Below are 27,986 nucleotides of genomic sequence, written 5' to 3' on the forward strand. Positions count from 1 at the left end.
AAACAGACTATGATAACACCCACCCACCCACGCCCCCCCGACCCTCATACGTCATTTCAGCGCAGTAAATGACTGGGCACATCCAGAAGGCCTAGTTGACATCAGCAAGAAGAGGCGGACAAGAACAAGCAGTGAAGTGAGAGTAAGCAAGAGACGTAAGAGTGATTTAGTGTTAGTGAAGCTAGTTTAAATATCTTGCTATATGAAAAATACTGATCAAATACCTGCTGCTCACGCATGTGTTTTAGTTTTAGTAAATTAAATTTTTAGCTTTTCGTGACCCCTTTAACTGCATTTATGTGTCTTGGATGCTTCCTCCTACATGCAGAAGATTTACACCTACAACAGCACAACAAAGAGTGGTACAAAATTATACAAAAATGTCTCAAGGTCAGCCTACTTCAAAATGCAAGGCTAGTACACTGCCTTGCCCAAGTGATCCCACAGAAACCAAGTCCATATGTATTTATAGCATGTACTGCTGTAAAATATATACTAAGAAAATCTCCACACCTAACACTTGTAATAATTCTTGTAAGTGCACAGTAGTATGTATTTAATTACAGTTCAAGAAGAGTGCACTTGAAAACTGGCAATCACAAGAGTGAACTTCATGAGACACACTTTGATCCACTACGTGTGATTCCAAGGTGCTTTCCCATATGGCAAATCCCCAGGCACCTTGAAAGCACTGACCCTTAACCAAACACATAATATGGAATGCCTCACTTATCAACATTAATGAGCAGACAGTCTGACAACACACAAAAAGCAATAAATATTCACTATGACGGGAGGCCAAAAGGGGCACACTAACAAAGGAACAGATACGGTTTCAAAAAACATCACAGTAGAAAGAAGTCCAACACAAGGACTGCCAAGAAAAATCTCATCACAATTTCTTTAGCAATACAAAGAAAGCCAAATTTCTTGCAAGAAATTATTCTACACAACTATAATGCAGTCAAAGTGTTAGCAATGCATCAAACCATTCCCATTAATTTTCCATAAGAACTTATTTTGATAACTTCATTTTTTTTAGAGCACTGAACAAGGGTAGAGGGGGGGAGCTTCAGTTCACAAATTGAGCCAACGTTTCACGTTTCAGAGTGGACATGTCTCCGCCTCGGCAGCACAATCATCACGGGAGGGGTTTAAATGCGCTTTTGTGTCTGAAGAAGAAAAGCTAGGGAAAAGGGAGGGAGGGTGGGGGAGAAGAAAGTACAAGTTCTCTCCTTGACCTACTTTCTTCTCACCCACTTTCCCTTTCCCCAGCTTTTCTTCTTCGGAAGCAAAAGCATATTTGAACTTCTGCCAGTATGATCGTGCTGCCCAGATGAAGACAAGTCCACTTGTAGAAACGTTGGCTCGACTTGCGAACTGAGGCTCCCTCGTCTACCCTTGTTCAGTGCTCATTCATACCGTGTAGCCATCTTCTTCCTCTCATTCTACCCTGGATTCTCTTATTTTGTTTGTGCGTGTCATATTTTTTTGTGTGTCAAGAATGAAGAAATAAATATTTGATTCCATGCAACAGCACACACCTATCTAAAGTAGCCTACAATACCTGTGAATCAGGCTCCGGATACAAAAGTGTACTTTCAAGAGTTGAGGTGCTGGCTAGTTGGTTGATCGTGTTCGACCAAACAGCTGAAAAAATGAGGACATAGATGGAAGACGATGACACAGTGCCGTGTGAGTCTTCTGTCTATATCCTCGTCCTTTGCGCTGTTTCATCAAAAAAGTATGATTCCTCGCTGTTAAGAAATAGTCGTGCTGCAACCTGAACACATCACATGTGTCCACCATGGGTGGTATACACAAGAAAACAGGAGGATATTGTTTCAGGAGTGCACCGACCGCCTGGTCTTTCCCCTCGTGTCGGAAGCAGTGCAGCTGCAACAGTGAATGCAGTGTCACGAGCGTCACGAGTATGAGTGTCACAAGGTACACTCTGAGGCATGATATCGTCAATCAAATTTGCAATTTTACAAATGCAGCCAAAGAGGCGCATGCGTCTGACCAATTTCACCGCAAATTCCCCCCTATGAGCAAGCACAACTGCGGATAAGAAGAGGAAAAATATGAACCCTAATTTCTGGAGAATTTGTACAGCACACAATGGAGAAAAACACCATTAGAAGCAATACGATTTCTGTGGCAAATAAACGTTGGCAAAATTAAGGTGCCTGACTCTGCTTTCCTGATGCAAGAAGTCTTCAAAAAACACGATGCACGACTTTGTTGCTTGAAATATGTGAATACATTCAGTTGTATATTTGCAAGCCTGGATACTGTCAAGCAGCCACAAGTCACCCACCATGCAACTCGTGATGAAGGCCCTCAATCAAATGGAATGAAATAGTTAAATTAGATTAAATTAAAATTTTATGGTGCCTTATGCAAGCACAAAACCTGTGTACACAATACTCTGGCCACTTTTGTTGAGTGGATGAAACAGTATTCTGTCTGAACTAGTACTAATAAGTCATCAGCTAAAGCTCACTTCATGTCTTCAGGATGCTACAAAATAAGCCCAACTCCTGGACCGGGCCCCACAGTCACTCTGCACGACCTTGTGACTTATACTTCGTCCCACAACATGTTTGCAGCACTGCGAAAGGCAGAGGCACCCCATTCCAATCAGGATCACACACACTACAATAGGCAATTGTGCTCCTACGCACCTCTCTACCCCCAAATTAGCAGGGGTGACAGTAAGAGCACAATTCTCTATTATAGTGTGCAGGGGCGAGGCACCTAGGAGAACAATTGCAAGGCCTCCTCTGCCTTTCGCAGTGCTGCAGATATCTTGTGAGACAAAGTATAGCGTGTGTGTATTGTTTTCTTTCTACTGCTGCTTCTTAGTGCTAAAAGCCGTGCTGACCTGCCTGCCCAAAATGCTCTGAATTGAAAAGTTTCAACAAACAATACAGACAAGACATCAGCCACGCCTGGTTTCATATCTGACATGCAGTTTGCAAAATCGAAAGTCATACTTACAGATGCAAATGGTGTGAATCAGACTGAGCTTTGGACTCCAGTTCACCAAGACATATGGACCTAATCTCTTGCAAAATCCAATGAAACTTACTCTGAAAAGATTACGACCCAAAAGTGAGTTTTCTATTCTCTAGACAGCTAATAGCTAATAGAAAGCAAGAATGTGACTGTTATGATGACTTTTAAACCAAAGGATGCAATTACAGAAAATTTAAATCAACTGCAATCACAAAAAATTGTAACCATTCTGCATGAACAAGCATGAAATTCTTTTTTCACTACAAGAGGTTATGCATCCATTCAAATGTTATTATAGGACGATCAGATATGTGACGCAACAGTTAAATTTCCCCTTGACGATTACTTTGATACAATTCCTCTCCTGAAAGCCTTTAATCTAAGCCAAATAGCACAGTAGCACTCAACAATAAATGTTGTAGTTAGAGCATTCACACCGTCAGAACCAGATTTTATGAAATTCAATTACTGCATGAACCCCAAAAATTTGTGTTCTAATATTTAGTGCTCAAAATACCTAGTAAAAAAATGTGTACCTTAATTTCCGCCACCTGAAAAGTTAGTGGCCGCTTCTCAATAAGTTCAGATGCAAACAAGGCCTGCAACGACAAAAACACAAAGAGTAGTTACAAACAAAATCTGTTAAGAGAACTCAGTGCATTTAGAATTTCCAGAACGGCATTAAGAGATGCAGCAAAATGCATTCTGTATAGTATAACTGCTTTCAGCAGCCACTTTCAACCTTCCCACTGTTGCAAGGCTCGGTCACGACCCGCGTCCGGACAAGCAGGAACCGTAGAAGTGACAACAGATGCCCAGCTGATTCCCGAACGAGAGAAGACGCCCCCTTTTATTCCGTAGGTGTACATATACAAGAAACCTCGTCTAGAGGGAGCCAGCAACTAGCGGCATTATAAATTAATAGTGGCGACCTCTACATCCACTGACCTGAAATGTGTCGGCAGACCGAACTGAGAGCAGCCCAACAACCAAGTCAAGCTTTTCGCCCACGTATTTGACAAAATCCTGCGGAAAAAGTGAAATTGCCATAATTAGCCTCCATTGGGTCAAATCCGCATAGCTACAATATGTACACGGCTGCACAGCTGTATTTGAGGCTAAGAAGAAGGAAACAAAAAAAAAAAAAAAGGTGGCCACTCAGTAGTGTAGACCTCTTTAGGAGTTACAGCAGGATGAGAAATCAGAATCATCTGCGACGAGATTAGGAGAGTAGAAGACGCCAACACCGAGCTTCAGGTAAAGGGCAGTTGGGGTGCCATCTGGTGTCGTTGCAGAAAGTGCCGTGACTCTTAACAGCCGAGGCAAGCGTGGCACTTTTTCGTAATGGTGCTAGATGGCGCCACCACTGCTCTTTATTGAAAAATCGACATTGGCGTCTTCTGCTTCCTCAATCTCGTCAGACAGTTTTGGTATCGCATTGCTCATGGCCAAACCAGGTAATCACCACTGTCAAACTTACTACACAACAAAAGGGTCAACAACGCACAAGGTTTCTACTCGGTTTGACTACAAACGAGCCCTTGGTTGAGGCAGGAGGATTTTTCAGATTGGTTCAGATAAAGTTGCAGAACACTGTACATGCCTTGTGCCACATTCAAAATAGGCTGGGCTACTTGTTCAAGTGCTCCTCATTCAGTGTCATTACAAACCACTGAGTTAGCTACTGGCCAGAAAGGAAAGTATAGTGGCACATTCTGTAGTATCCTGAAGCTCCGAAACAGTGAGCGGAACATTGCTCTTTGCAATGCAAAAATAAAGTACCAACGATTTCCTCCGCAAGTCATAGTGCAAGGCTCTGAGCACACATGTCCTCTCTGTTATGTAACAGCTCGTGCCATCCGGGTACCATTTTCCTTGTCTAATTAACAAGTGTCAATGCTCTCAGTTATTGGGTGCGAAGAGCTATAGTGCCTTCGTTATACATGGCGTCCAGATCACCCCTCATTCGTTACAGCTGCATTACTAACCTTTAACAATACCGACATAACGCTCTCGTGATAGCACACTTTAGATTACTGGTTTTCCTGAGTGCACATACCAGCATACCAGCATTCACTAAACCTTAATTCATGTTTTTTCCTGCGTACATTCATCTTCACATGAACACAAAGCAGCAGGAACCACTTGACTGTAATAGGGACTGCCAGTATATACACGTTCAGTGACGGCAGCAACTTCAAGACAAGGATAGCTTAACACATCATATGTTGCTGGGCTTGTTAGGTTATCACAGGACGGTTCAATTAATAAAATAGCTGCACAAGCTGTAAAATTCATGCAAAATTAGGTTACCTGGTAGCCCTTCTGCTTTTCTAGTTTTGCTTGAGCCAGCCCTTCAACCTTCAGCTGCGATTCCTTCAGCCTGAAGATGAAACAGTACAGAACACTGATTACTCCAAGATAAACAAAGTTTAAGGTTAAGCATAACCATGAGATGAACATGGCCAAATTGGTGCTACTTAACAGCAAGCATACATTTGTAAAGACTAGCACTAAAACGCAGGCTCAATACTATTTTTTTGCTACAGGGTTCTCTGTCAATGGCTGGCAACATGATAGTGCATTAGAAAATACACCAAATGAAACTCCCTTACACTTCGTTTCTCATTCCACTACATCAAGCGCAGAGTAAATTTGGCAATAAATCTATAACATAAAATGCGGGCAGAAAATTGGAAATTTTACTGTATTACGCACACATGCGAAGAAAATTCCTCTCATTTCAAGCAGTTCTTGAACAAAGATCACGACAGCATCTTGTCACAGAGCATTTCCAATCGGTGGAGGTGTACTTACTTTTGATCTAAGCTCTTCACTAGCTGGGTCTGGAAGAAAAAAAATTGTCACAGCATGACACATTGCAGGAACAGATGTTCAGCTGGTTTTCCACTATTGGGTCTTTATTCCTGCAGCAAGTCCTGCAAGCAGTACTTTGAATCTTTCAAGAAAACCGACTCCAGTAATGCTGCTACTCAGGCGATAGCATTAAAGGCCCCATTCGCCCAAAAACGGTGTCGGCGTTGCGCGAAACCTCACGGAAATGGCTATGACAGGTGGTAGCTGGCAGGTGGCATAGCCATGCACTGGCTGGTTGCCGGGTGATGTGGCATCACAAGACCACATTATGGCTGAGTTGTCAGGAGCTGCCAACTCGGGCTTCGCTTTTGAGATGGGAGGGCGAAATTGAAATCCAGCCATCCAGTACCCTTGGATACTGAATTCGACACGCTGCACCTTGGTCACGCAGGCATGTTCGTATGGCTTGGTTAAAGCGGTGCATTATATCTGTCGGGTGGTCTTTCATATATAATGTGTTATCTTACAATTGTAGGCTAATGAATTTGAGTGGAACAATTGAGGCGCAAATTAAGAAACTACTAAATAAGCGAGTAGCAAAGTGCATGTATGCAAATGAGAACGTGCAAGAGGAGATTAATGCTGTCACATCATACATAGCCTTAAGAAAGGAAATTAAGTTTCCCCAATTTTTCTTTTTTCCCAGTCCACAACATACATGCCCTTACGAACATCCAGGCACAGCCCGAGTGATGCTCAAAGGTCCACAAGTCAACGTGATAACTCACCTGTTTTTGAAACTTGCGATCAAAGCTGAGGCAGACCTCCTCTATGTCTCTCTTCTCAAGAATCAGCCTTCAAAGCAAATATCGGGCAAGCAAGACATTACACTCTGCTAGTCATGATTAAAAAGAATATTCGCACATAATTCCCGAAGGCATTGCACTAGGGAAATTCTTTCTGTCAGACGATCACTGCCTCATGCATATCAACTGCGTCAACTGCATGCAAACAAAAGGTTAACGCTAATCACTGGCAGCAGCACGATACAGGGCACAAATTTCAAAGAAATGTGGCTTGGTAATGAAATGAAGGCCAATGTTCTAGGATATGCTACACTGTAACAGCGCTTAAAGTGAACAGAGACCACGTTCAGACATCCTTCACAAGACTTCAATGACAGTCATGTCTGGTACTTCACAACAAGTTTTCACTACAGATGTGTACGCAATTAAGACAACACAAAGAACGCAGACAAAGACAGAACAGGACACAACATATGATGTTGCGTCATCTTCTTTGTTCGCATCCTTGCACTGTTTTAAACCAACTAGCCTACAAGTACAGGCTGCTTAACTTTTCTTTTATGTCCTGTGCGATTCCTGGCAACTCTGTATTAAACTGTAGGTGAAAAAATTTACGTTTTGTTTCAGTATCTACTTAAATGAAAGCAATACTTCCATTCAAATGCAATAAATTTGATTTAATCAATATTGAATTTAGTCAGTTGTCCCCTTCAGGCACAACACCCACATTTCTGGTCCTGACCTTAGCACTATAAAATTTCCACTGTACAATGCACAATTTCCACAAATATTGAAGAAAAGGAAATGATGGTATCTGAATAACTAACAGAATAAGCATAATCAGTTGGGAAAGAAGGTTGGATTTTTGTATCCAATCACGCATACTCCTCAGAAAATTGTTAAATTTTGACAACTTTCCCCCCAACCGATCTAAATTCACGCCCGACAGAATTATAGACATGCACCACGGATCTGCCACTTGAGTTATAATTCAGAGTTAAAAAATGACCCTCTGGCCCTTTCTGCACATATTGATGTTCATCCTTCAACAACAGATGCGTATATAGGTGAGAAAATCAGATTTATACATCGTCTGATCAGGTGGTTCAAACTCATTACGTCCTTATTAAAAAAAAATGTTTCTACTGTTTTGAATTGCACAAAAGAGCAGCGCACCCTCTGGGATTGATGCTCAGAAATTGGTATTGGTGCACATATTTTACTTGCTCAATCAATCATTAATAATGACACCTTCCAGTCATTTCCTCATATTTTCTAGGCTACAAAAGTCCATTTTCAGAAAGACAGGTTTTTGTAAGATTAAAACACAGTAGCTCATCGGTAAAGGTCAGCTATTTGTCCTCAGTGTACCTTTCAAAGAAGGAAAAATAAAGCTAGACTTACGCCCCACAGTGCAGCTCTCTATAAAGACTGTCACTTATAAAGGTTTTCACTTAAACACTGCCATGCTTCGCAGTCCACTGAAGTGTGGTAATCTGCAAACATTGAACTTTATGGTTTTTACTCCCCTCAGAAGCACACCTTTCTCAGTACTTCAGTTCCAGTGTATTTCACGCCACACATATAAAACACCAACAAATAACATGTAACAAATAACGAAAAAGATAAACACTCTTTTACATCAACTAAACATGGAATGCAAGACATCGTTTAGCAACAAAGGGAATTCATCTAATATAAGTTACCCTACTATTTGCATGAAGAAGGCTAGGCTACAAACTCTGTAAACTATAATATAAATGGTATGGAATAGAAGTATGTACATGCCAGAGTCCACTAAAACTTGTGAAGTGGAACAAAGTATTTTCTTACAGGCTGGCTGTATTAAATATATAGTGTTCCCATGTTATTCATGTTCAAATGACATTACCTAAATTGCACAAAATAATTATAAAAATGTGAGCAACACTTGAAGAACTGAAATCTCCTTTTACTGAACTACAGCAGCATATATACATTATGCTGTACCTGTATACCGTACATTTTGAAGTGTCCTTATAACTACATGATGTTTCTCTCTCTGCATCTAAGTTTACATAATCTGCTTTCCTTTTGATTATGTAAGTTTGTATTTGCACAAACACATTGAATTCTGCTAATCCGTAAAATGCCTATAGGGCTCAGTAAAAGCCCCAGATAAGCTATCAAGCCCCGGAGAAGGCTGCTATGTATGGCATATAAAACCATACTCATACTAAAGGTACGAGTATGGTACAAAACATGAGAGATCCATTAAACAAATATTAGGACTAATTGCAGTTCTCTCGAACTGAAGTGAACTGCTATCTATAGCTGGTCTTGCATCAACAACGAAAACATTAGCTGTGGTTTAGCTTGTGGCTAAACCTGGAGTTACGCAAAAGTAATCTGCATGACTACGCTTAGGTTCGGCTTGAAAGTAAAGGCATGGCTTTTGCGCATACTAATAGTTTACTCTATGGTTTCAGCTTTATTCATGCCATAGGGGAATCACTTCAAGAGTGAGCACCCCATTTGCCACTCGTCGTTGACCATTCTCATTCGGGTGTAGAAGACTTCTAGTGGTATGACATTGTCTCTACGTCGAACTCTAGAGCACACCGCCGTCACGTTAGAAAGAAACCTTCTGTCCTCGCAACTCGCTGTTTTCGTTCGCCTCTACCAACTACTAAGTTATCTGTCTTCTTTTCCTTCTTTTTTTTTATTCTCTTTTTTACTTCTTCTTTTTCTTTGTTGGCTCCTTTTTCTTTTTTCTTTTTCTTTTTGTTCTCCTCCGTCTTCTTCTTTGTCTTCCACGGTAACACGGTGCCATGCCGATGGCTTGAAAACCTACCGCAGTGTAGCATTCACTACAAAAGTTACCTAGCTAACTGGCCCAGCTCCATATCGAATTAAGTACAAGCCATACCAAACCAGGCAATGTTAACACCGTAAGCATGGTGGGAAGCATTAGATAAGCTGTCCTCAAAAGCATCAACCTGCATTTGCCGCAATGCCTAATAATGCTCATTCCTATAGTAACCCAACCCATGTGACTACCCCAACAATGTACATAGCCACCAACATAGTGCACTCAGTTGTTCTATCAGCATGCGAAAAAGTTCAAAATGACTATCTGTCTAAAAGAGTGAATACATGCATTCAAGAGGTCAGAAAACCTCACCTGTTGAGCTCCTCGGGGTAGGCAACCTTAGACGAGGCATGAGCACTTGTGTTCTGCGGGTAAACAATGCACGGCAGCAAAGAATTACCCCACAGAGTAATTGGCAGAGAATCAGAGTTACAGTATCTGAAGATTTCCTGCATAATGTCTGAGACACATAATTTGGGTAAGAAAAAACACCTACTGAGTAGCAAAGCTTTAGAACAAAATGCTGCAGCTAAAAAATGGCTCGTTCTCAATAAAAAACCCTGGAAAAACTGCTTTTGCATGTATCTTCATTCGGCACTCCCTAAAGCACCCATTTTAACATTCAAAAGTTGTGAACGTCCTATGATGGCATGCATTAGGCTCGACAGCTTGCCTTACATAATCTTTTCCTTCCCGAGACTGCTTGTTCTAAAAATATGACTGTAGAAACATATTATCCATTACAATGCAACTGGTCCCTCAACACAAACATACTGCTGTAGAGATGACATCACCTGTCATGAGTTATGCGGCATCTACTTCATAGGTAACAAAGCAATAGCGTCTGAAACCCAGCAGTACGATGGAACCTTATGGCAGCCTTAAAGACCCCAAAAGGTATCAAAAGTTGAAGACGAGGGTTCCTCTCACCTAACAGATTTAGAGCTTAAGGGGTGTCGTTGCATAGTTACTTCTTCTGGCATGGTCATGCAGCTAAATAAATTTTCAAATACATAGCTGAATGCAGCCCTGATGGAATGGAGTGAGTTGCACCTTACAATGATGAAAAACGAGGCAAGTTACGATTAAGATGGCCCCATAATACAGAGAAACGAGACAAATTCCATGCCTGGGCCATTTTCTTCTTCAGTTGCACCAGTTCCTTCTTTAAGGCATCATATTTAATCCTCAGGTCTTCCAACTCTGCATTCTGGTTTGGGACATCAGAAAGAACAGAAAAAAAAAAAGAATATTGCAGCACTTTATTACAATATGAAACATAAAGAGTACAAAAAAAAACAGCCACTCAAATGAAATGCATGCCCACCTTTGAGATGTTCTTTCCATCAGAGGTGTCAGCATCATCAACACTTCTATTGCCTTCCAATTTTTGGTGCCTGGAAGATGGATGATGAGACATATCAACCAGAGATCAGCGCACTGTTTCTAGCATACAAACGTTACTGCACTCAGAACACTCATTCCGGGAAAAAAAAAAATCTGTCAGGGCAGTCACTTCAACACAGTACACCTTTCAGCAAAGTTAATGCTGAACGTCCTTGATGGGATTCCATACCAGAAACATGTGGACAATGGCTGCACTGGTTTAAATTTCAAAATGTAAAATATTACCAATTTCACAAGTACTAGAAAAGCATAAAACAATAAATACACCATTCAGAAATGCACCGGCCAGTTAGATATATCGCATTTAGTACTAGTATACTCAGTTTACTTCAGCGCATACATTATGAAAGAGATCAACAGCAGACAAGAATATACAAAATTATTAATAAGCCCCCTAATACGAAAAAATTTAAAATTGTTATGACTGATACAGCAGCGCAGCAAGAAGGAACAACAACAAATGGTAACTGAGAACAGGACAATCTACACTGCAAGAGATTTCAGCACTAAGAAAAAAATCCCCTACAAAATCAATACCTAGCCACACTGACTAAAGCGTAGTAGAGCCAATTGAGCGGAACGAAAAAGTTTGTTTCGAATTTATTGGGTTTAACGACCCAATGAAACTCAGACTACGCAGATAGTCTAGTGGAGGGCTCCAGAAATTCCATCCACCTGAGGTTTCTTAATGTACACTGATATCGCACAGCACATGGACACCTTGCTTTTCACCTACATCAAAACTATATCGGGGATTAAGAATATGTCACAAAAAAAAATAAAAAAAAAAATAGAGAGGTGGGAGGAACCGCCTGCACCATTTCACCTACCTCTGGAGCTGGGTGGTTGACTGTGCAAGTTCTTCAGACAGTTGTGACGTCTTCTGCTTTTCTCGCATGTAACGCTCCTGTAACGTACACAGAAACTGCTCACCCTGTGCTGCATACACCTCTCTAACTGTTAGTATTTGCACGGGACATGAAATTAGGTTGCTTTGAGTGATCCTGCAGAGCAAATAAGCGATGGCTAGATAGGCACCGTATGCGCCATATGAGTGCACCCACTCCCAGACATACCTTAAAAAGACCAGAGATGGCATTTCACTTATCAGCACTTATCGTCACCATCTTTACTCATTTTCTATTCGCAGGCTTGAGATAAAACTTAGACGACACAGTGGAAAGGAAAGTGATAGAAGTGACTTTAAGAGGCAGCAAAAGAAGACCAGAGTGGCTTAGGGAGCAATGAAGTGCTAACGGTGGCCTAGCCCTAGAAACAGGAAATGGTCATGAACAGCACATAAGAGAGAGCTTCTTAGGTTGGCGCAGCACCAGCAGAGAGTCAGGTGGGCAGACAGGGCCACAATGTTCCGTCTGTTAAGAGTAATTACCTATGACAAAGGACAAACAGGTTCATTGACTGGATGAGCGGGATTAAATCATTGACTGCTCAAGAACAACCGACTGGCTATTTGACTGGAATCGTGCCAAAATCCTGCCCCCAAGTGGTGTGAGTTACTGTGAACGTGAGAGAGACCATGAAAGTTAATGAATATGTGAGTGACTGAGTGGGCAAGTGAGTGGGGGAGCAAGTGAATGAACGAACGATTGAAGAGCAAGTGAGTGAATGAGGAAATGAGTGGACAGGCAAGTGTGGGAGCGAGAGCATGAGCAAGTGAGTGAGTTAAGAGAATAAAATTAGCGAGTAAAAAGTGGGCTAGCAATTCAGCAAGGCAGTGGATGAGCAAGCGAACTGGAGACTCACTAAATGAACAAAAGAAAGATAGCTAGGATAGATACGCAGCGTTTACTCACCTGCCATGAGCTTGATTCAAGGTGCACCTGTTTCAATTCTCGCTGAAGACTTTGCAGACTCTGTGGAGAAGGCATGTGGAGAATGTGAGGTTTGCAAGACGTGACAATGAGCCACACCTTGAAAGTGATCAGACAGCATCCAAGAAGCAACCAATGGGCAAAATTTGGCCACACAAACCCTCATTCTTCAGAGTTTTCACATTATACAACGTTTTCTAGAACCGCACACTCTCACACGTTGCTCAAAAACATGGTGGAGCACAATTAAAAAATGAGATGGAATCAACCTAGTTTGTGTGAAGTGACATGAAGCAGAAGTAAATATTAATGACTGTAAAAACCCACAGGCAATAAAAAGCTTCATTGCAAAAGTTTGTAATCAACAGTTGTTGAACATTCAATGCCCAGAATGCCTCCATGCAGTACGTACTTTCTCTCTAAGTTTTAAAACTGAAATAATTGCACAAGAAAACAAAGACAAATAGCGATTCCCTGAAATAAACATATGGAAAAAAAATGCAGTTAAGCAGGTGTAGCCATAGAGAACTGCAGTATTGCATAAGAGTTAAACACAATTTATTTTACAATTACAAGCAAGCCAAAAATATCACCCAGCACCAGATACATGCTGCCTAGAAGAAAAAAAAAGGTCTAGAAACATTCCTCAAATGTCTCGCATCAACTATCACACCAAACTTCTCCACAAGCCATCAGTGAACGCACCGATGAATGTCTTTCTCTCTCGGCAAGAAGTTCCTGCTCCATGTGGCCAAGCTCGCTTTTCATTCGGGCTGCTTTCTTTTCAAAATCCTGGGCACAAAAGCATGTATTTTAACATTACATAAAATACAAGATCAGTGGAGTTATATGTCCAGCATATTTTACACAACAGAGACAAATGCAATGCAGTGCAATCTCACTAATTTAAACTCATCTGATTCAAATGTTCGACTCATTTAAGCAAACCCTTTGGTCTTGTCAATGTCGAGCGCATTGCAAATACTTATCTTAGTTCCAACTTTTACACTCCCTTGAATTGGTGCATAGCGCTAAAAAGACAAGGACACAGCGAGACACACAGGACGGGCGCTGTGTGTCTCGCTGTGTCCTTGTCTTTTTAGCGCTATGCACCAATTGAACCATCACCAACTCGCCCACGCTTCCACTCTTACACTCCCCTTCATGCTTGAAGTAATGAGCTAGCCACACTTATCGTCTCAGCCCGCAAAAATATATCAAAAATTCCCACAGTATTACTTGAGCTGAGTTCTCCAAATCACCTCCCAAGGCAAAATCAAAGTGTCAACTGTTGGAGATACAGGAAGCCTCAAAAGTCCAGAATTTGTGAAACTTTGCCTTGGCAATAAAAAACTTAAATTTTCAATGGCCGTATGTCACACTACAGGTGACGAAATGATATTGAATTTTGTTGATTTACTGCCTGGCTGCCTGGATATTCATGTAGTCTTGCTGTTTTTGCACGTTAAGATACCACCCTAACAAATTTTATTCTGCGAGTAATAGAATTTTTCTCCATATAACTATGCCACTCTTTTACATTTCTAAACATTAGAAGCCAGTAAAGATGAAATTTGGATGTCCATAACTTTTTATGATGTACCGAATATTCAACTACTTATCTGAAATTTCTCTGTGTAATGACTACACATTACACATTTAAAAGTCGATCATGCAAGTAGCCCAGATCAATGCAAATTCATTTCATACAGTTTTCACAAAAAACTGACCTCCTCAATGTGTCGTAGTCGCAATGTTGCCCTCTCTACTTCTCGCTGGTTTTCAGCAAGCCTTCTCTCGGCTACTGCCAGGTTGTCCTGGAGCAGAGACGCTTCTTGAGATTTCTCTGAAAGGAGCCTAGAAGAATTCAATAGCTCCTCCGACTTCTCTTTGAGCCTGCAGTGAGAGAAGACATGCTACGTGGTCATAGCGAAAAAAAAAAAAAAAAAACCTATAATGGTGCTTATTGCGTTGTGGACTATCTAGCAGCAAAAGCAGGGCACAGGAAGCACAGGAAGACGACCGTAATACCTTCAACAGAAGCCATACCGGTTGGTTGGAAGATGAGCATAGAGATAAGCGCTCTTACAGCCAATTTGACTACCAAATTACCTTTGAGCAAAGAATCTGAAAAAAGCCAACAGCCACCGACATCAAAGCAAATACAGGGAAACTTTTTGTGGTGTCGATCAATCTGAAATAGCAAAGCAATCATTTCTTGGCGACAGCAATGATACACCAGCGATGAGATCTCCACGACCTCTGATTTTGAGTCTCGTGCTCTATCGACTGAGCTATGGTAATGGCTGCTCAATCTTGCGACACTCGTGGTAACACATTTTTTCTTCTACATTTTAATCGGCTATCTTCCAGTCATAACATCATCACATTGTTATTCTCCCTCTCTAAAAAAATATCGCCTATGTCTTCCTTGTAGCCGGTTGCAGCTGGCTGCCTTTTTATTTATCTCGTAGGACCCACTTCCCTTTATCTGCTTACTGTATGAACAAACAAACAATACAAGAATAGAGAACAGTGCACTTAAAAGGCCTACATCAGAGTTGAGACGAAGTTAGAGAAAAAAAATAAAGTGTCCTAGAACTCTTGGCTCCCCATATAGTAAAACATTTGGAGAACCTATGATCCACCTTCAAAGGAAAACAGACACCTAATTTTGGCTGCATTTTTCTTCTTGTTAATGACGCAAAGACATTCCTGCATGTTATCACCCCATTGTTCTCACTATACAGCTGCAAGGGAAAGCTATACAGCTTTCTCGGAAGCTTCGTAGTTAAAAAAAAAATTCGTCCTAGTCCAGTGCCGTTTTTGAGTCAAACTGGTTTTAGCGTACTGATGAGTTAAAATGATGAAAAAACTATTATTTTGCCGTTTTCTTAGCCACTGTCCAATGTCCAATTAGGCGGCCTGCAGGAAGGAGTTGAGGTAGTTCCAAAATATGGGGCTTTACTCCTAACAGTGCAATAATGTAAGCCGAAATCTCCTCATTAAAGATCCATTGTGCCATAACCTTGCATTCTGAGGCCCCATGCGTAACAGTTTTGGTCAGAAACTGGGATGCCATATATGAATGGCACCCTCGTCAACCCACAGCTCCTTGGTGAATACATACCCTCATGGACCTCACAGTAACTTAATAGATGACAGCTCAGACACAAAGAACAACGGTTTTTCAGTTATCGCCAACTTTTGGCTTTTCTTTGCCCCAAGTTGGCCAGCACTAAAAAATTGCGGCAAGAGAAGGCAAAAAATATGTCTTCTCTTTATTCGTTAGTGCACTGTGTGTTCCAATAAATCAATGAAGAAAGAAAAAAGGCGCCATGGAAACTCTGACACTGACAGTCAGGGTGGATGCTTACTTTTCTTGTGCACTTTCAAGCTTTGACTTTAAGTGGTCATTCCTTCTTTCCAGTTCCAGTATTGTGGCTTCCTTGTCTCGGACCATGCGCCATGGATTGGTCGGGGAGTCCCGTGCACTCGACAACTGCTGGGGCTAATATGACAAGAAGATAACAAGCAAATTGTGCATACATTTCTTTGGCGATTTCAACCGAGTGATTTCAACTTACTGTGACTGCTTCTCTGCTGCTGATATGCCTGAGGCAAACATCAACATTTTCTTTGAGCTGCATACAGGAGAATATATGGCTTTTGTTAGCTCAGTGAGTTTGATGAAAAGAGCGAAGTATGCTCACCACTTCAACGGCAGCGCTTTGCTCCTGGCGGTAGGCTTGAATTTTGCTGTTTAAGCAGTGGATGTTGTTACTTGTGTCCTGTAAACATGAAAAAATAATTATCCCTAAAATTCCGCAGAATCGGCGTCGCTCTGACCACAAGCTGGGACGTACTAAGTACTAACTGTGACTGCTGAGAGGAAGGATTTATTTTCTGGTAATACGACCACCTGCCACAGTGACTTTGGCGCGCGGACTAGGAGGACACCGGATCAAATCCCAGCCGCGGCGGCTGTATTTGGATGGAGCAGAAATGAAAAACACGTTCGTTTGCTATGCGATGTCACTAAAGAGAACCCCGAGTGGCCGAAATTAATTTCCAGCCGTCTACTGCAGCGGCACTCTGACTTTTCACACATTCTTCGTCCGTTAATTTCCTCATACTGTGGCTCAAGCGTCAAACCACTTTCCGCTCCGTAAACAATTCATCCCCCCCCCCCCCTGCACCCGCGCACCCACCCACCCACAACACACACACACACACACACACACACACACACACACACACACACACACACACACACACACACACACGCCGATCACGAGTACTACAATAAAATTCGAACTATCACTCACAAGAAGTGCCGACGACAGCTCGTTGACTTTCGTGACGATGCTCTCTTCCACAGAGTGCGTCAGACGTCCGATTTCACGACTAGAAGCCGATTTTGTGGCATCTTCGTCCGAGTTGCTCATTCTGATGCTTGTGGACTGACGACGCTCACATCAGTACTCTGTAGCCCGATATGTCTCGGAGAGGCTTTTGCGGCGATACGTACAGCGAGCAGGAGTAATAAGATGCATAATGCGAGCGTTGACCGACTGCGACCTGACGAAGACACCGGTAGACACAAATTCCTGCTACTCTGCCGATCGTCTACGCGCGCCGCTTGGCTAAATAGACGTCAGCTGCGCGAACGTAAACAAACCGCGCGGCCATTTTCGAAAGTCGCGAACTATCCACATTTTCAGTCAGTGGTTCGGTGTTCGGTTTTCCCCATAAGGTTTCCAATGTTCCCTAAAATAGGCAGCGTATCTCTTGAGTGCTTATTTAAATGAGCTTGTAATGAGGGGAACGCATGCAATTATACGACACACACCGGAAGTAGTACATACGCTGACTTTTTCCGCATTTCCGTGTTTACGTTGGGAGCCGGAATAAGAACCCTTCGGGTACTTCGGGCCTTTTGGCGCACTTTGGATCCAGTAGCTTGCTGTAGCTGAGGTACTGAGGGTTGGGTTGACGTCTTTTAGCAAGTTATTTGCCGAGGACAGTAAAAAGAATACCAAGGCATCGAAACCGTGAAACCTACCGGACGCATTTAGTACTAGACGCCAGGCTGAGGACGTTTGCTGGACGTTTCGGCGACAGAGTGAGTAGTGACAGCGCGCTCGCTGCCTTGCATGCCTGCATGCCCCGCGTGCCTCGCGCAGTTGAAACAATTGAAAGGTTGAAACACCACCTAGGTGGTGTTGGTTGACACGTGCGACGTGCATGCCATGCGCAGTGACCTTTCACTTGCTGGGCCTGAGCCACGGAGCAAGACTGGGCTAGCCAATGCTGTAACTGGACCAACCTTGCCAACAACTGGACACTTGGAAGCCGATCGAACGCTAGCGGAACCACGCGACTACGACCTTCATGGCTGCGACGGACACTGACGCCCGGGCTATGGGGGAACTGTCCGCCGACGGCCAGACAAGTCAGCCCGCGCTGTCCGAGAAGCGGCAGAGCACAGTTCAGAATTTCGAGCACGCTAAAGTGTGCAAACAGGTGAGTGGTCGTTTATATTCGAACATACTGGGTGGAATCCTGGAAATGTCTGAAGCACTTCAGACTGCTTCGAAGTTGTTTGATAACACGCGCAGGAGTCTGTGCGCGGTAACTGTGTCTGCATTTGTGGAGCTTGCTACGACGCTAGTTATTTCCGCGTTTTGTTCAAGTAGTACGCTTTCACGACTCTGGAACGCGCGGTTGACGGTACGAACTGTGGTGCGTTGTGTGTGCTTCTCTACCATTTGATCCGTCAATTTATAACAAAATCCATTGTCCATGCCTTGATTTCAGTTATCTCATCATTGGTTTGTTGGGCCAGTAGGTTGGTGCACGGTGGAAAAAATCAGCGGAAAGGTCGCGTTCACAAGCAGACACAGGACGACGCTGGAACACAACTGATATTTTCTTGATGAACAGGGCGCATATGCGCGAGAGTAGCCACAAACGCCACCAAAACAAGAACAAAAATATTAAGAGCAAACATATTAATTGAGCGGGAGATAACATGTGGCTAACTATGGCCCGTTCATGAACTTTTGCTGTGAACCTGACTGGACTGTTGCTGACGCATTCAGTGCCTAACTTCATGATAAGATTTCACTCGGCCGATGATTGACATTATGGAACAGAGGGGTGCAGCTGAAATGTTTTGACAGGCCTTTCCACAGGACAGTTGAAACGATTATACAACATTGGTTGTGCGTTTGGGTAACATGTTGTGAGATCAGTTGTACATTTTTCATTGTTTTTTTTTTTTTTTTTTTTACTTTACTAACTGCGCTCGCATTGCAGTTGGCTTGGTGAGCGATGAAAGTGACATGGATCACGGTTGCTTTCACCACCACTCAAAGAGGATGATTAACGAACTTCAGCTCCGAATTCTTTGTTTGTAAACTTTGAACATGTGGCAAAAGCAGTGGCGATTCAGAAATTCAATGAAAAGAGCTCGTGTCGTGGTTTTAGACTCCTGAGCTTCGTCTCCTTTAGAATCCGCACATTTAAGGCATTCCATTTTGCGAGCCGAAATGCAGAGGCAGAAGACCTTTTTCCAACTTACTGAAGCCAGTTGCTCTCAAACAGTAGAGAAGATAATCATTACAGATCTGTCATCGTTACTGAATGAAATTCAAAAGAAATCAAACCAGTACCCAAACAGCATGGAAAATGTGATTACAGAAATAAGTGTAACTTAAAAATAAGATTCAATTTACACACTAATGCAGAATACACGAGTCATCAAGAGGGCCAGAAAATTTGTCTCAATACTGGATTAGCACGAACAGTGTAGCGATGTGTAGTGGAGCTTCTTCTTGCAGTACTTTTTTAGTATTTACATGCAATTACTGTTTAATATGCAATAGGACAGCTGCCGCCATGTTTCTCATAAAAGCACCAGCTGTTCAGCGTTGTCACCCAGTTACCACAAGACCCATTAAATCCCTTAGACATGACTGTTCATGCTTGCATAAGTTCCTTGCACGGGATCCCTGTAACGGCTGCTAATTTGTTCTATACTACATGGTCAGCTTGATTAACTGTCTCGTGCATTATTTTATCCCTCTGCTCACAACAGGAAGGCAATGATCTCTACTATAATCACCAAATAAAGCCCGCGATCCGCAAGTACCACGAGTGCCTGCTGTATGTTCGTGCCTGCCAATCAAAATATGACACGGCTGTCAATCCTTCACCGGTCCTCGTGAGCCCGGAGGTCAAGGAGGAGCTGGAGAGGCTGAAGGCTGACTGCTACAACAACCTTGCCGGTCAGTTCTTTCTGCAGTCTTGAAGCCCTGTGCACCTGTGTCAAGAAATTGTTTCAAATTTGTTGTGCATGGAAAGGGGGACAAGGACCAATGAAAGCCTGTACTTGATGAAGAAAAAAGGATGGGCTTGGTTCTTAAATATTCTTACACGTTAGACGTGCTGTGCAACATTGCAAATGCTGACAATTGTGCATTTGCATGCCTTCTTGTTGTCTCTTGTTGTGATGCTGTATGTCAAGCATGAAAGCCCTTTTATTTATATATTTTTTGCCGTGACTTAGTTCCTGTTAGCTCTGCATGGTTTCCGTCTTCTGTGTCATCTTATGTTGTTGCCGTAGTCATCAACCATTGTCATGTTAAGAAGTGTGTTGTGGCCTGTAGATGTAGAGCTCTGCAGAATTTCTAGCTAAACGATTTGTTTTTAGTGTGGACGCACTGCAGCTTAAACCAGAAAAATAGTTTATCTGTGAAGCTTGATCTTTGATGACGCCTCTGTCTGGTGGTAGCTGGCAGGTGTCATGCCCGGACACTGACCGGTTGGCAGTTTGTGACATCACAGGACCGCATGGGAGGGCAAGGTTAGAATGCAGCCTTCGCTTGGATACCAAGCTAGACACGCGCTGCCTCTAGGCCACACGGGAATGTTCATATGGCTTGGTTAAAACTGGAATTTATATCTTTGTCATCCATGACCAAGTTACAAGTGTGCCCCTAAAAGGTTGTAGTTGGCAGGTGCATGACCAAACACCGATTGGTTAGCGGTTCCTGTGACGTCACCCGTTTTAAAGTTACTTACCCTTTTGTTTGCTTGCAGTAAACGTGCGACGTCAGCAGTGACTTATGTGCCACATGGTTTAGCCTTGAAAACTTGAGTAGTCAGCCAGATTTAGTTCAGCTTGCTTCGAAATGGATGACGAGCCTAATCCTTTTTGCGGCAATTGTCAGAGGCAGACGCGACGCGAATAACAGCGGGTGAAAGACTGCAGAGTCATCTACGTTTGCCATCTAGCGAGATAAACTTTACCAAACGTCGTGCTTTTGCACGTTACATTAAGCTTAGCCACATTAAACCTCTGCAGTTTTCTGTTGAACTGTTCAGTTGACCAGCTTGTTCGAGCAGCTAATTAAGGCATGTTGCTAAACTGCCTCTTCTGTTTTCTCTCTCAGCGTGCCTGCTGCTTCGGCCCAACTGTGACTACTCCAGAGTAGTCACTTACTGTGACAATGTGCTGCGCGTCCTGCCCGGCAACGTCAAGGCCCTGTACCGCAAGGGGGTCGCCCACTACCACATGGGGAACTACACCACTGCCCGGAGCTACTTAAACGATGCCAAGAGGCAACGCAAGACGCCAGGTGAGAGCAACCCACATTCAAGGCAACTTCGGCATGGCTCGTAGTAAAGAACATCTCGAGCTCCTCAGAGATTCAACTCGCAGCTGAAATATGAGCTGAATTATACCAGGTGACTTGAGTATTGCAAACCATAGTTGGAGAACCAGTACCAAGGATGCAAGTTAAAAACTCAGAAACATAGGCCCGAAGGTAAACATTTTCAACATAACTTTGTCATGCTAGGAGAATAGTGTGGATGAGAGCAGGTTTAGCCAACTTCTTTCTAGAATGAAAGTTTAAGGACCGATTCAGTCTCTCTGTTAGGACTGTCTGAATAGCCTGCAGACCCACTGCAGCGGCTTGATTGTTTTGGCATTTGGCTGCAGATTGCAAAGTTGCAGGTCTGAACTTCACTGCCACAGCCATATTTTGATTGAGACAAAATACAAAAACTTCTTGTGCTGTGCTATGTTGGTGCACACTAGAGAACCCAAATGTGGTCTAAATTAATTCGGAGTCTTCCCTCTACACCGTACCTCATAGACTGTGTGTCACTTTGGGATATTAAACCCCGCACATGAATGAATCAAAAACCAAGGTCTACACCTTGGTTTATTTTTCGTTTTTTTTTTTTTCTTTTTTTTTTTCATGTATTCTGTGCTCAACTTTTATCATTTTAATTTTTTTTTTATGCTTTTCTTGTGCATTTAGTTTTTGCTCTTTGACCTTTTTCTCCAGCCTGCTGGAGTCATTGTAATTGAACTTTGGTCCAGTCAATGTTTTTTTTTTTTTTTGTGCTCTTGCTTTTCCTACAACCTTTTTGTTCGTGGAAATAAATTTAAAATGAACAATTTTAGCCTCCCCCCCCCCCCCCCCCCCCCTTCCTCATAGCTTTTTGGCAGTTTCGCCCTGCCATGGCGGTGCAGCGGTTAAGGCGCTCAGCTGCTGTGTCGAAGGATGCTGAATCGAATCCCTGTTGCGGCAGCCACTTTTCGATGGCGGCGAAAAGAAAGGTGCCCATGTGCTGTGCGATGTCAGTGGACATTTAACAACCCCCAGTGGTTGAAATTTTCGGAGCCCTCCACTATGATGGTTCTTAGCTTGTGTCGCTTTGGAACGTTGAACCCCTTAAACCAAACTAAATCTTTTTGCCGGTTTAATGCTAGTTGGAATGCATCATGAATCAGTATAGTAGGTTCTAAGCAAAGAATGACTTCAGTAAAAATTATTTTAAGAAAATAGCAATCCCAAAAACCGAGAGATGCTTTTGCAGGGAGAATGTTCCATTTGGAGTGTCATGCTGTACTGGCAAAAGGTTTTTCATGGCTTTCAAGAACTTGAAGGCATGGCACGTAGCTGCACCTGTTTCCCATATGCCGATTTCAGTAGTATCTTGGGCTTGCATGGTGTGCTGTTGCCGTCTTTCCTGCTTTTGTTAGAATGAGCAAGTCTTGCATATGGCGAAAACCTACTGGCTGATTTTATCACTGCTTGAACTTCCCACAGTGTTGCTTACCTTTTGCTTCAGTACTATTCTTTTCTGCACTTCTTTCCAGATGAAGAGATTGCAAAATATATCAAGCTGTGCAACGAAGCCACGGAACGGCCTCCCGGCACACAGTGACGCGTATCACGCACATGGGTCGCCGTCCTTTCATTGCATTCACACACACACATGGGTCGCCGCCCCTTCATTGCATTGATCTCATCAAATTGGCGGCTGATATCTTCATTCTCATGCCACCTTCGTTGTTCTTGGCAGTCTTATGGTGCTTTCTGTGTTGTGTGAAATGTGTGTGCGACTAAGCTGCCTCTTAAAACTGTTATAAAGATATATTTTTTACTCGAAGTGCCAATAAAAGTCATATTTGTCACACAAACCACCAAAAAAAAAAAAGGCTTTTTTCTTTTTTCTTGCTAAGGGGGGCTGCTTACTGCAATCGTCTTCAAAAACAAATTGACATCATAGATTACTTAATCGTGCTTGTGATGAAATGACTTCAACATTCAGGTGTTAACTGGGAGTGGCTGTTCGGAGCTAGCACGAGTTCCTGTGAGCAACAAGCACAACTTGCACTGGGCGATCAGTTTCCTGATGTCTCATTTTCTGCCAGGTGGCATGCTGCAATCTAATTCTAATTTATTCTGGATCAATATTAGGGTTGCTTATTTATGGCATTTCATTATTATTTAGCAAGTAAGGTGAAGGCCTTTCTAGGCTTACGGTGAAAACGTAGCGTTTGCGAGATGTAGGGTTCTGTCTAGATGTGTGGGTTCGAGTCCTGTGAAGGTCAACTTCAAGCCTCGTGAGGGTCGTGGATTCAAGTCATGTCATGCGGCGATCAGAACACCACGCGACAGGAGTGACTCTGTACTGTAATCCCACATTTGCAGGAGCACTGCAACGAATGCATGCCAAGGGAAAAAAATTTGCAGTGTGTGGCATGAGCACTGGCCTTGCAATCAATCGTGTGCACCAACAATGCTCGGGCTTTCACATTTCTCCAGCACAGATTCTGCAGTGCTATCTGAATTTTGTTAGAATGAATGGAATATTGCATAAAGGCATGTGCAGTACTAGTACTGCGCTGGTCTAACTGGTTTAAGGAATAAATTTCCAGGTCATATCAATTCCAAATGAAGTTCAATCGGGAGTTAGGATATTCATCTGGGCTGCATTTTCTGTTTTGTTTTCTGTGCTCTTTCCCTGAAGTTATAATGCTCAGATATAAAGGGGCGCAGAGCCAGTGGCTTATTAGCACTGGTAAGTCCTGGCATCAACTGGTGGATGTAGTAAACAGAGCTTTTTTATCTGGTTATTCCGTTTGCTGCTTCAATTTGCCTTGCTCGGTGATTGAGACCTGGCTGATCAGATCGAGTTTCTGCTGGGAAAAGTTATATTTGGGTTGCGTTTTGGTCAGTTGGGCTGTCCTCCATCGGAGCGGCATCTGTCGGAGCTAGTACGGAAGATTATGTGCCTGAGTTCAAGGCTAGTGGAGGTAGTACCGACCGGCGTCAGGCCCCACCTGTGGGTGGGGTTTTCTCTGCCCTGTCTGGGTTGGCCTTTCGCTGGTGCCTGGAGAGGAAGATCTCGGGATATCGCATTGCCATGTTGTGGATGATTTTCGCGCTCGTTTTGCAACTTTCGAACAGTTCGCGTTGCTGTAATGATTTGTAAAAGCCTTGAAGTTACACTGCGGCTATTGTTTCACAAGTAGCGTAGCTGGAAGTCCACCACAGAAGATGCCGGCAGAAAAGAATTGACGATGATGAGCAGTTTTATACTGTGACATAATTTACATGAGATGTGCTGATACAAATTGGTGGCGATACACAATGTCATAGTTGTGCCCTTACATAAGGGCACATACACATGCAGTGTCACTGTCAGGACTTCTTTGCTTTTTTCTTAACTGGTGAATCATCAGCTTCGTCGTCCTCACCTGGCAATAGGGAAGGGACAAAACATATACGTCAGCATCACGAATAAGCTTTACCTCTATAGTCTGTGCCATGCTTAAAGTACTTTTGTTTTGACGCCTTACCATTGTCAGCCTCCAAATCGCCGGCGCCAGACTTCTGTTGGTCAACTAAATCGGTTAGATAGGCATTGACCTCTTTCTGGACGGAAACAACAGCTTCACTGAGTTGCGCCAGGTGTACTTTTGTGTCAGTCGAAGCGTCGAAGGATTTGGAAATGCGCTTGAGTGGTTCGGACTTTGCGAACACCTCGATCAGCACGGAGGCCGCCATCTTTGTCACGTTGGTTTAACCACGGCCGGTCTCGAGGGAGAGAGCGCGCGCTCTTTCTTACGGCCTTCTCAATCGCCGCGTGAACAATGGGAACTTTTCTCCTTGAGTCACGCTCTCCGCCACCGCAAGGGGCGCGACCTGCTCACTGTTCGCTCCGCGTCTGCTTCAGCGGCGGCGGGTGGTTTTTGCCTGGTTTCGCGTTGTCGCTCGCGAGTTTCTTGGTGAGTGCAGCCCCGAAATTAAAGAGCACAGAAGGTAGATGCTGCAGCGGCACGTCGTCAACGTACCACACGTGAACGGATATAAAAAACACTGTCGTTCAGCAAACGTTCGACAAGCATGGCATACATTGCGGCACGGCAGCTACTTTTGTTCATTTTAATCCAAATTTTTCCCAAGCCTGTACACGAATGGGAACAAAAAGAAAACTGAATGAGCAGTGATCACATCGAAGCTTCTTCAAGGCTAACATAACAGCAACTCGTCTGCAACAGCAAAACCGTCTTTCAGCGCTAGATGCGAAACCATTCATGTAGCACCGAAGATGAAAATAATTTCATAAAAATGTAATGTAAATTGCAAAATGCTTGCATGATATAAAGAATTAGTATAACAGTCAAAGTAAACGTTGTAGGGTTGAGTTTTAAATGTTATTACAATTCATATGCTATGCAATGTGAGGTATTATAAACATTATTTTAATTTTGCAAATAAACATTTTTTTAATGAAATTTTTACATGATATTATGCTTATTATGAAAACAAAAAATGATTGATATTCATGACACCACTTGTGCTCGAAGTGGTAAAAAAAGGCCAATAAATGATGAAGGTGATACTCGATGCAGTGACTTACAAATGAGTTCACCTGCTATATCGAAAGTATGCAAGAAACTTCTAAAGCGTTAAAGAAGGACACTCTCACTGAAGACTCATTTCAAGCCTTATATAGCGACCCATTGAGGCTCTCTCGATCTTCGGGAAAGTAAAGTTAATGTGCGGAAGGGAATGACATATGCTAGATGCGAGGGCCGTAACAGCTAGCATGACTACATTGTCAAGACGGACGTTTCATCTGAGAGCAAAATCAAGGCACTGAAGGAAGTGATGGCATCACCTACCATCCCATTTCCCACTGTCACATATTCCGGTTCACCTTACGTCGCTGGATATATCGATTAGTTAATCAACTTCGGGTGTGACGCTTGCGCTATTCTTCTTGAAACTGGTGAAAGAAGCAGCCCCGTGTAGTACGCTCTACTACGAGGACAATGTTCTAGTGGACTGCATTATCCGAGACCAGAGCTTGTTGCCCTATTGGAGAGGCTTTTTTTTTTTTTTTAAGAAAAAGCTACCGTGCACCTACTATACAGAAATGTTCTCGAAGTACTTAAGATCCTGATTCAGTCAGCATTTCAGAATTCAACACTGAGTTGCCCGAAAGGAATTGACAACAGCTATGTTATTAGGTCCGCTTCTTTGATATTTGAAAAAATTCTCAGAATTCTTCTTCTCAATTAATTATACCAGGAAAGTGACAGAGAAGACCGAAAGGCCAACTCCTTATGTGCACAAGCCGTGCAGGAAGATTTTGAGCCTGAATTTTGTAGACGCAGGTCGCATTTTGATGAATATATAGTGCAATGTGTAACTTTGAAGGAAAAGTTTTTTATTGTTTGCTGCTCTTTTCGATTCTGCTTAACTGTTTATGCCCATTTCCTTGATTAAAAGTCGTCACGAGACTACATATACATCTTCGGTCTTTCAACCGACTGATATGTTTTGAACGAAGCTAGAACAGCCCAGTCCACTAGACAAGTGAAATTTTTACTATATGAGTAAATTTTTGTTATTTACTCTGAATCTGAGACGCGCCATGAATTTTTGCCCGTGCCTCTTCTGATCTAAACGAAAACGGTAGCGGTTGACAGAATCTCCACCCAACAGTTCACCATGCACTCACGTCAGGTTGCGCTACATTTGCTTAAAACATTCAAAGGCACATTGCATAGCCTGGTAAATTTATTTTTGTACAAAACTTAGAGGTAAAATATGTTGAAGTGTACCGAAGCTTCATTCGAACGTGCACGGCCGCACTGAAGAAGGAGCGCGCGCGTGAGCGGATTGTTGACTGTATTTTATTCCTCGTACACGATAAATGTTCCATGTTGATGACGGACTTTGTATAAACCATAAGGGGCGAAATGTCAGGACCTGCCGGTTGCAAGTGACGCGGGCGAAGCTAAAAGCGAGCGCGCGTTTCCCTTGCGCGTGAACGACTGTAGTGAGGAACGGCAGTGGGGCGGTGGCGACCCCACCGAGGCGCGGCGGGCGGTTGAAACAGACCCCATTGGAGAGGCCGTAAGAGAAGAGAAGCGCTCTCTCCCTCGAGACCGGCCGTGGTTTAACATCCGGTTCGATGACGTAGGTACAACGTGCAAGGTAGCAACGTGCACCGAGAGTACTTGGTACTAGCTGCACTAGTTCTGAAAAGTGCTGCAGCTGGCTGCACCGGGTCACGTGAGCATGCAGTGCCAGTTTCGACACGCGTGCGGCGCCAGCTGCCAAAAACGAGTACGCAAGTGTAGGACTGCAACCTAACAGACGCGTGCGTGCTTCATGTATCGCGTGTTTGTAACATGATCAACATGATCACGTCCAATTTCAAAGCCAGCTGCCAGCTGCCGTAAACCTACAGCACTCGATCGGACAGTGACGTTGACTGCGACCAATTGACCAACGTACGCGCGATTGCACGATCGTTATATCGGCCGCGCTCTGCGAAGATGCCATTCATGCGCGCGCCTGGGTACGAAAAAATTAGCATTGTGAGCAGTTGCCGCGAGTATTAGTTTAAGTAAGACTGCCTAACGAG

The 27,986-nt window shown here is 43.2% G+C and overlaps 3 protein-coding genes across 3 annotated transcripts; 1 reads left to right on the forward strand and 2 right to left on the reverse strand.

Moving 5' to 3' along the window:
- Window positions 1-1,317: 1,317 nt before the first annotated feature.
- LOC146172990 (uncharacterized) lies at window positions 1,318-17,654 on the reverse strand. Its single transcript, XM_084583625.1, has 18 exons — window positions 17,063-17,654; window positions 16,448-16,525; window positions 16,322-16,378; window positions 16,112-16,245; window positions 14,465-14,630; window positions 13,440-13,526; window positions 12,717-12,776; window positions 11,733-11,809; window positions 10,823-10,892; window positions 10,625-10,705; window positions 9,808-9,860; window positions 6,627-6,693; window positions 5,839-5,867; window positions 5,335-5,404; window positions 3,970-4,047; window positions 3,558-3,620; window positions 3,004-3,095; window positions 1,318-1,896 (listed from the first exon to the last, which is right to left on the reverse strand). The coding sequence occupies exons 1-18, from the start codon at window positions 17,180-17,182 to the stop codon at window positions 1,845-1,847; spliced, it is 1,434 nt and encodes a 477-aa protein (XP_084439751.1). The 5' UTR covers window positions 17,183-17,654; the 3' UTR covers window positions 1,318-1,844.
- Window positions 17,655-17,668: 14 nt separating this feature from the next.
- On the forward strand, window positions 17,669-23,261 carry LOC146172991 (tetratricopeptide repeat protein 9C-like). Its single transcript, XM_084583626.1, has 5 exons — window positions 17,669-17,859; window positions 17,995-18,260; window positions 19,837-20,026; window positions 21,194-21,379; window positions 22,915-23,261. The coding sequence occupies exons 2-5, from the start codon at window positions 18,129-18,131 to the stop codon at window positions 22,980-22,982; spliced, it is 576 nt and encodes a 191-aa protein (XP_084439752.1). The 5' UTR covers window positions 17,669-17,859; window positions 17,995-18,128; the 3' UTR covers window positions 22,983-23,261.
- A 1,357-nt stretch (window positions 23,262-24,618) lies between these two features.
- LOC146172992 (uncharacterized) lies at window positions 24,619-25,141 on the reverse strand. The gene is made up of 2 exons (XM_084583627.1): window positions 24,904-25,141; window positions 24,619-24,801 (listed from the first exon to the last, which is right to left on the reverse strand). The coding sequence occupies exons 1-2, from the start codon at window positions 25,109-25,111 to the stop codon at window positions 24,746-24,748; spliced, it is 264 nt and encodes an 87-aa protein (XP_084439753.1). The 5' UTR covers window positions 25,112-25,141; the 3' UTR covers window positions 24,619-24,745.
- Window positions 25,142-27,986: the final 2,845 nt, after the last annotated feature.

This window comes from Amblyomma maculatum, chromosome 11, assembly GCF_055883805.1.
Source record: "Amblyomma maculatum isolate TAMU_Amacu chromosome 11, ASM5588380v1, whole genome shotgun sequence".
In the NCBI taxonomy this organism is placed as follows: domain Eukaryota; kingdom Metazoa; phylum Arthropoda; class Arachnida; order Ixodida; family Ixodidae; genus Amblyomma; species Amblyomma maculatum.

Coding starts and splice junctions, on each gene's coding strand:
- LOC146172992 (XM_084583627.1), bottom strand. CDS start 25,111: ATGGCGGCCTCCGTGCTGATCGAGGTGTTCGCAAAGTCCGAACCACTC. Junction 24,802..24,903: donor CGATTTGGAGGCTGACAATG/GTAAGGCGTCAA, acceptor CCCTATTGCCAG/GTGAGGACGACGAAGCTGAT.
- LOC146172991 (XM_084583626.1), top strand. CDS start 18,129: ATGGCTGCGACGGACACTGACGCCCGGGCTATGGGGGAACTGTCCGCC. Junction 18,261..19,836: donor ACGCTAAAGTGTGCAAACAG/GTGAGTGGTCGT, acceptor TGCTCACAACAG/GAAGGCAATGATCTCTACTA. Junction 20,027..21,193: donor CTGCTACAACAACCTTGCCG/GTCAGTTCTTTC, acceptor TTTCTCTCTCAG/CGTGCCTGCTGCTTCGGCCC.
- LOC146172990 (XM_084583625.1), bottom strand. CDS start 17,182: ATGAGCAACTCGGACGAAGATGCCACAAAATCGGCTTCTAGTCGTGAA. Junction 16,526..17,062: donor AGCTGTCGTCGGCACTTCTT/GTGAGTGATAGT, acceptor TCATGTTTACAG/GACACAAGTAACAACATCCA. Junction 14,631..16,111: donor CTTGAAAGTGCACAAGAAAA/GTAAGCATCCAC, acceptor CTCTCACTGCAG/GCTCAAAGAGAAGTCGGAGG.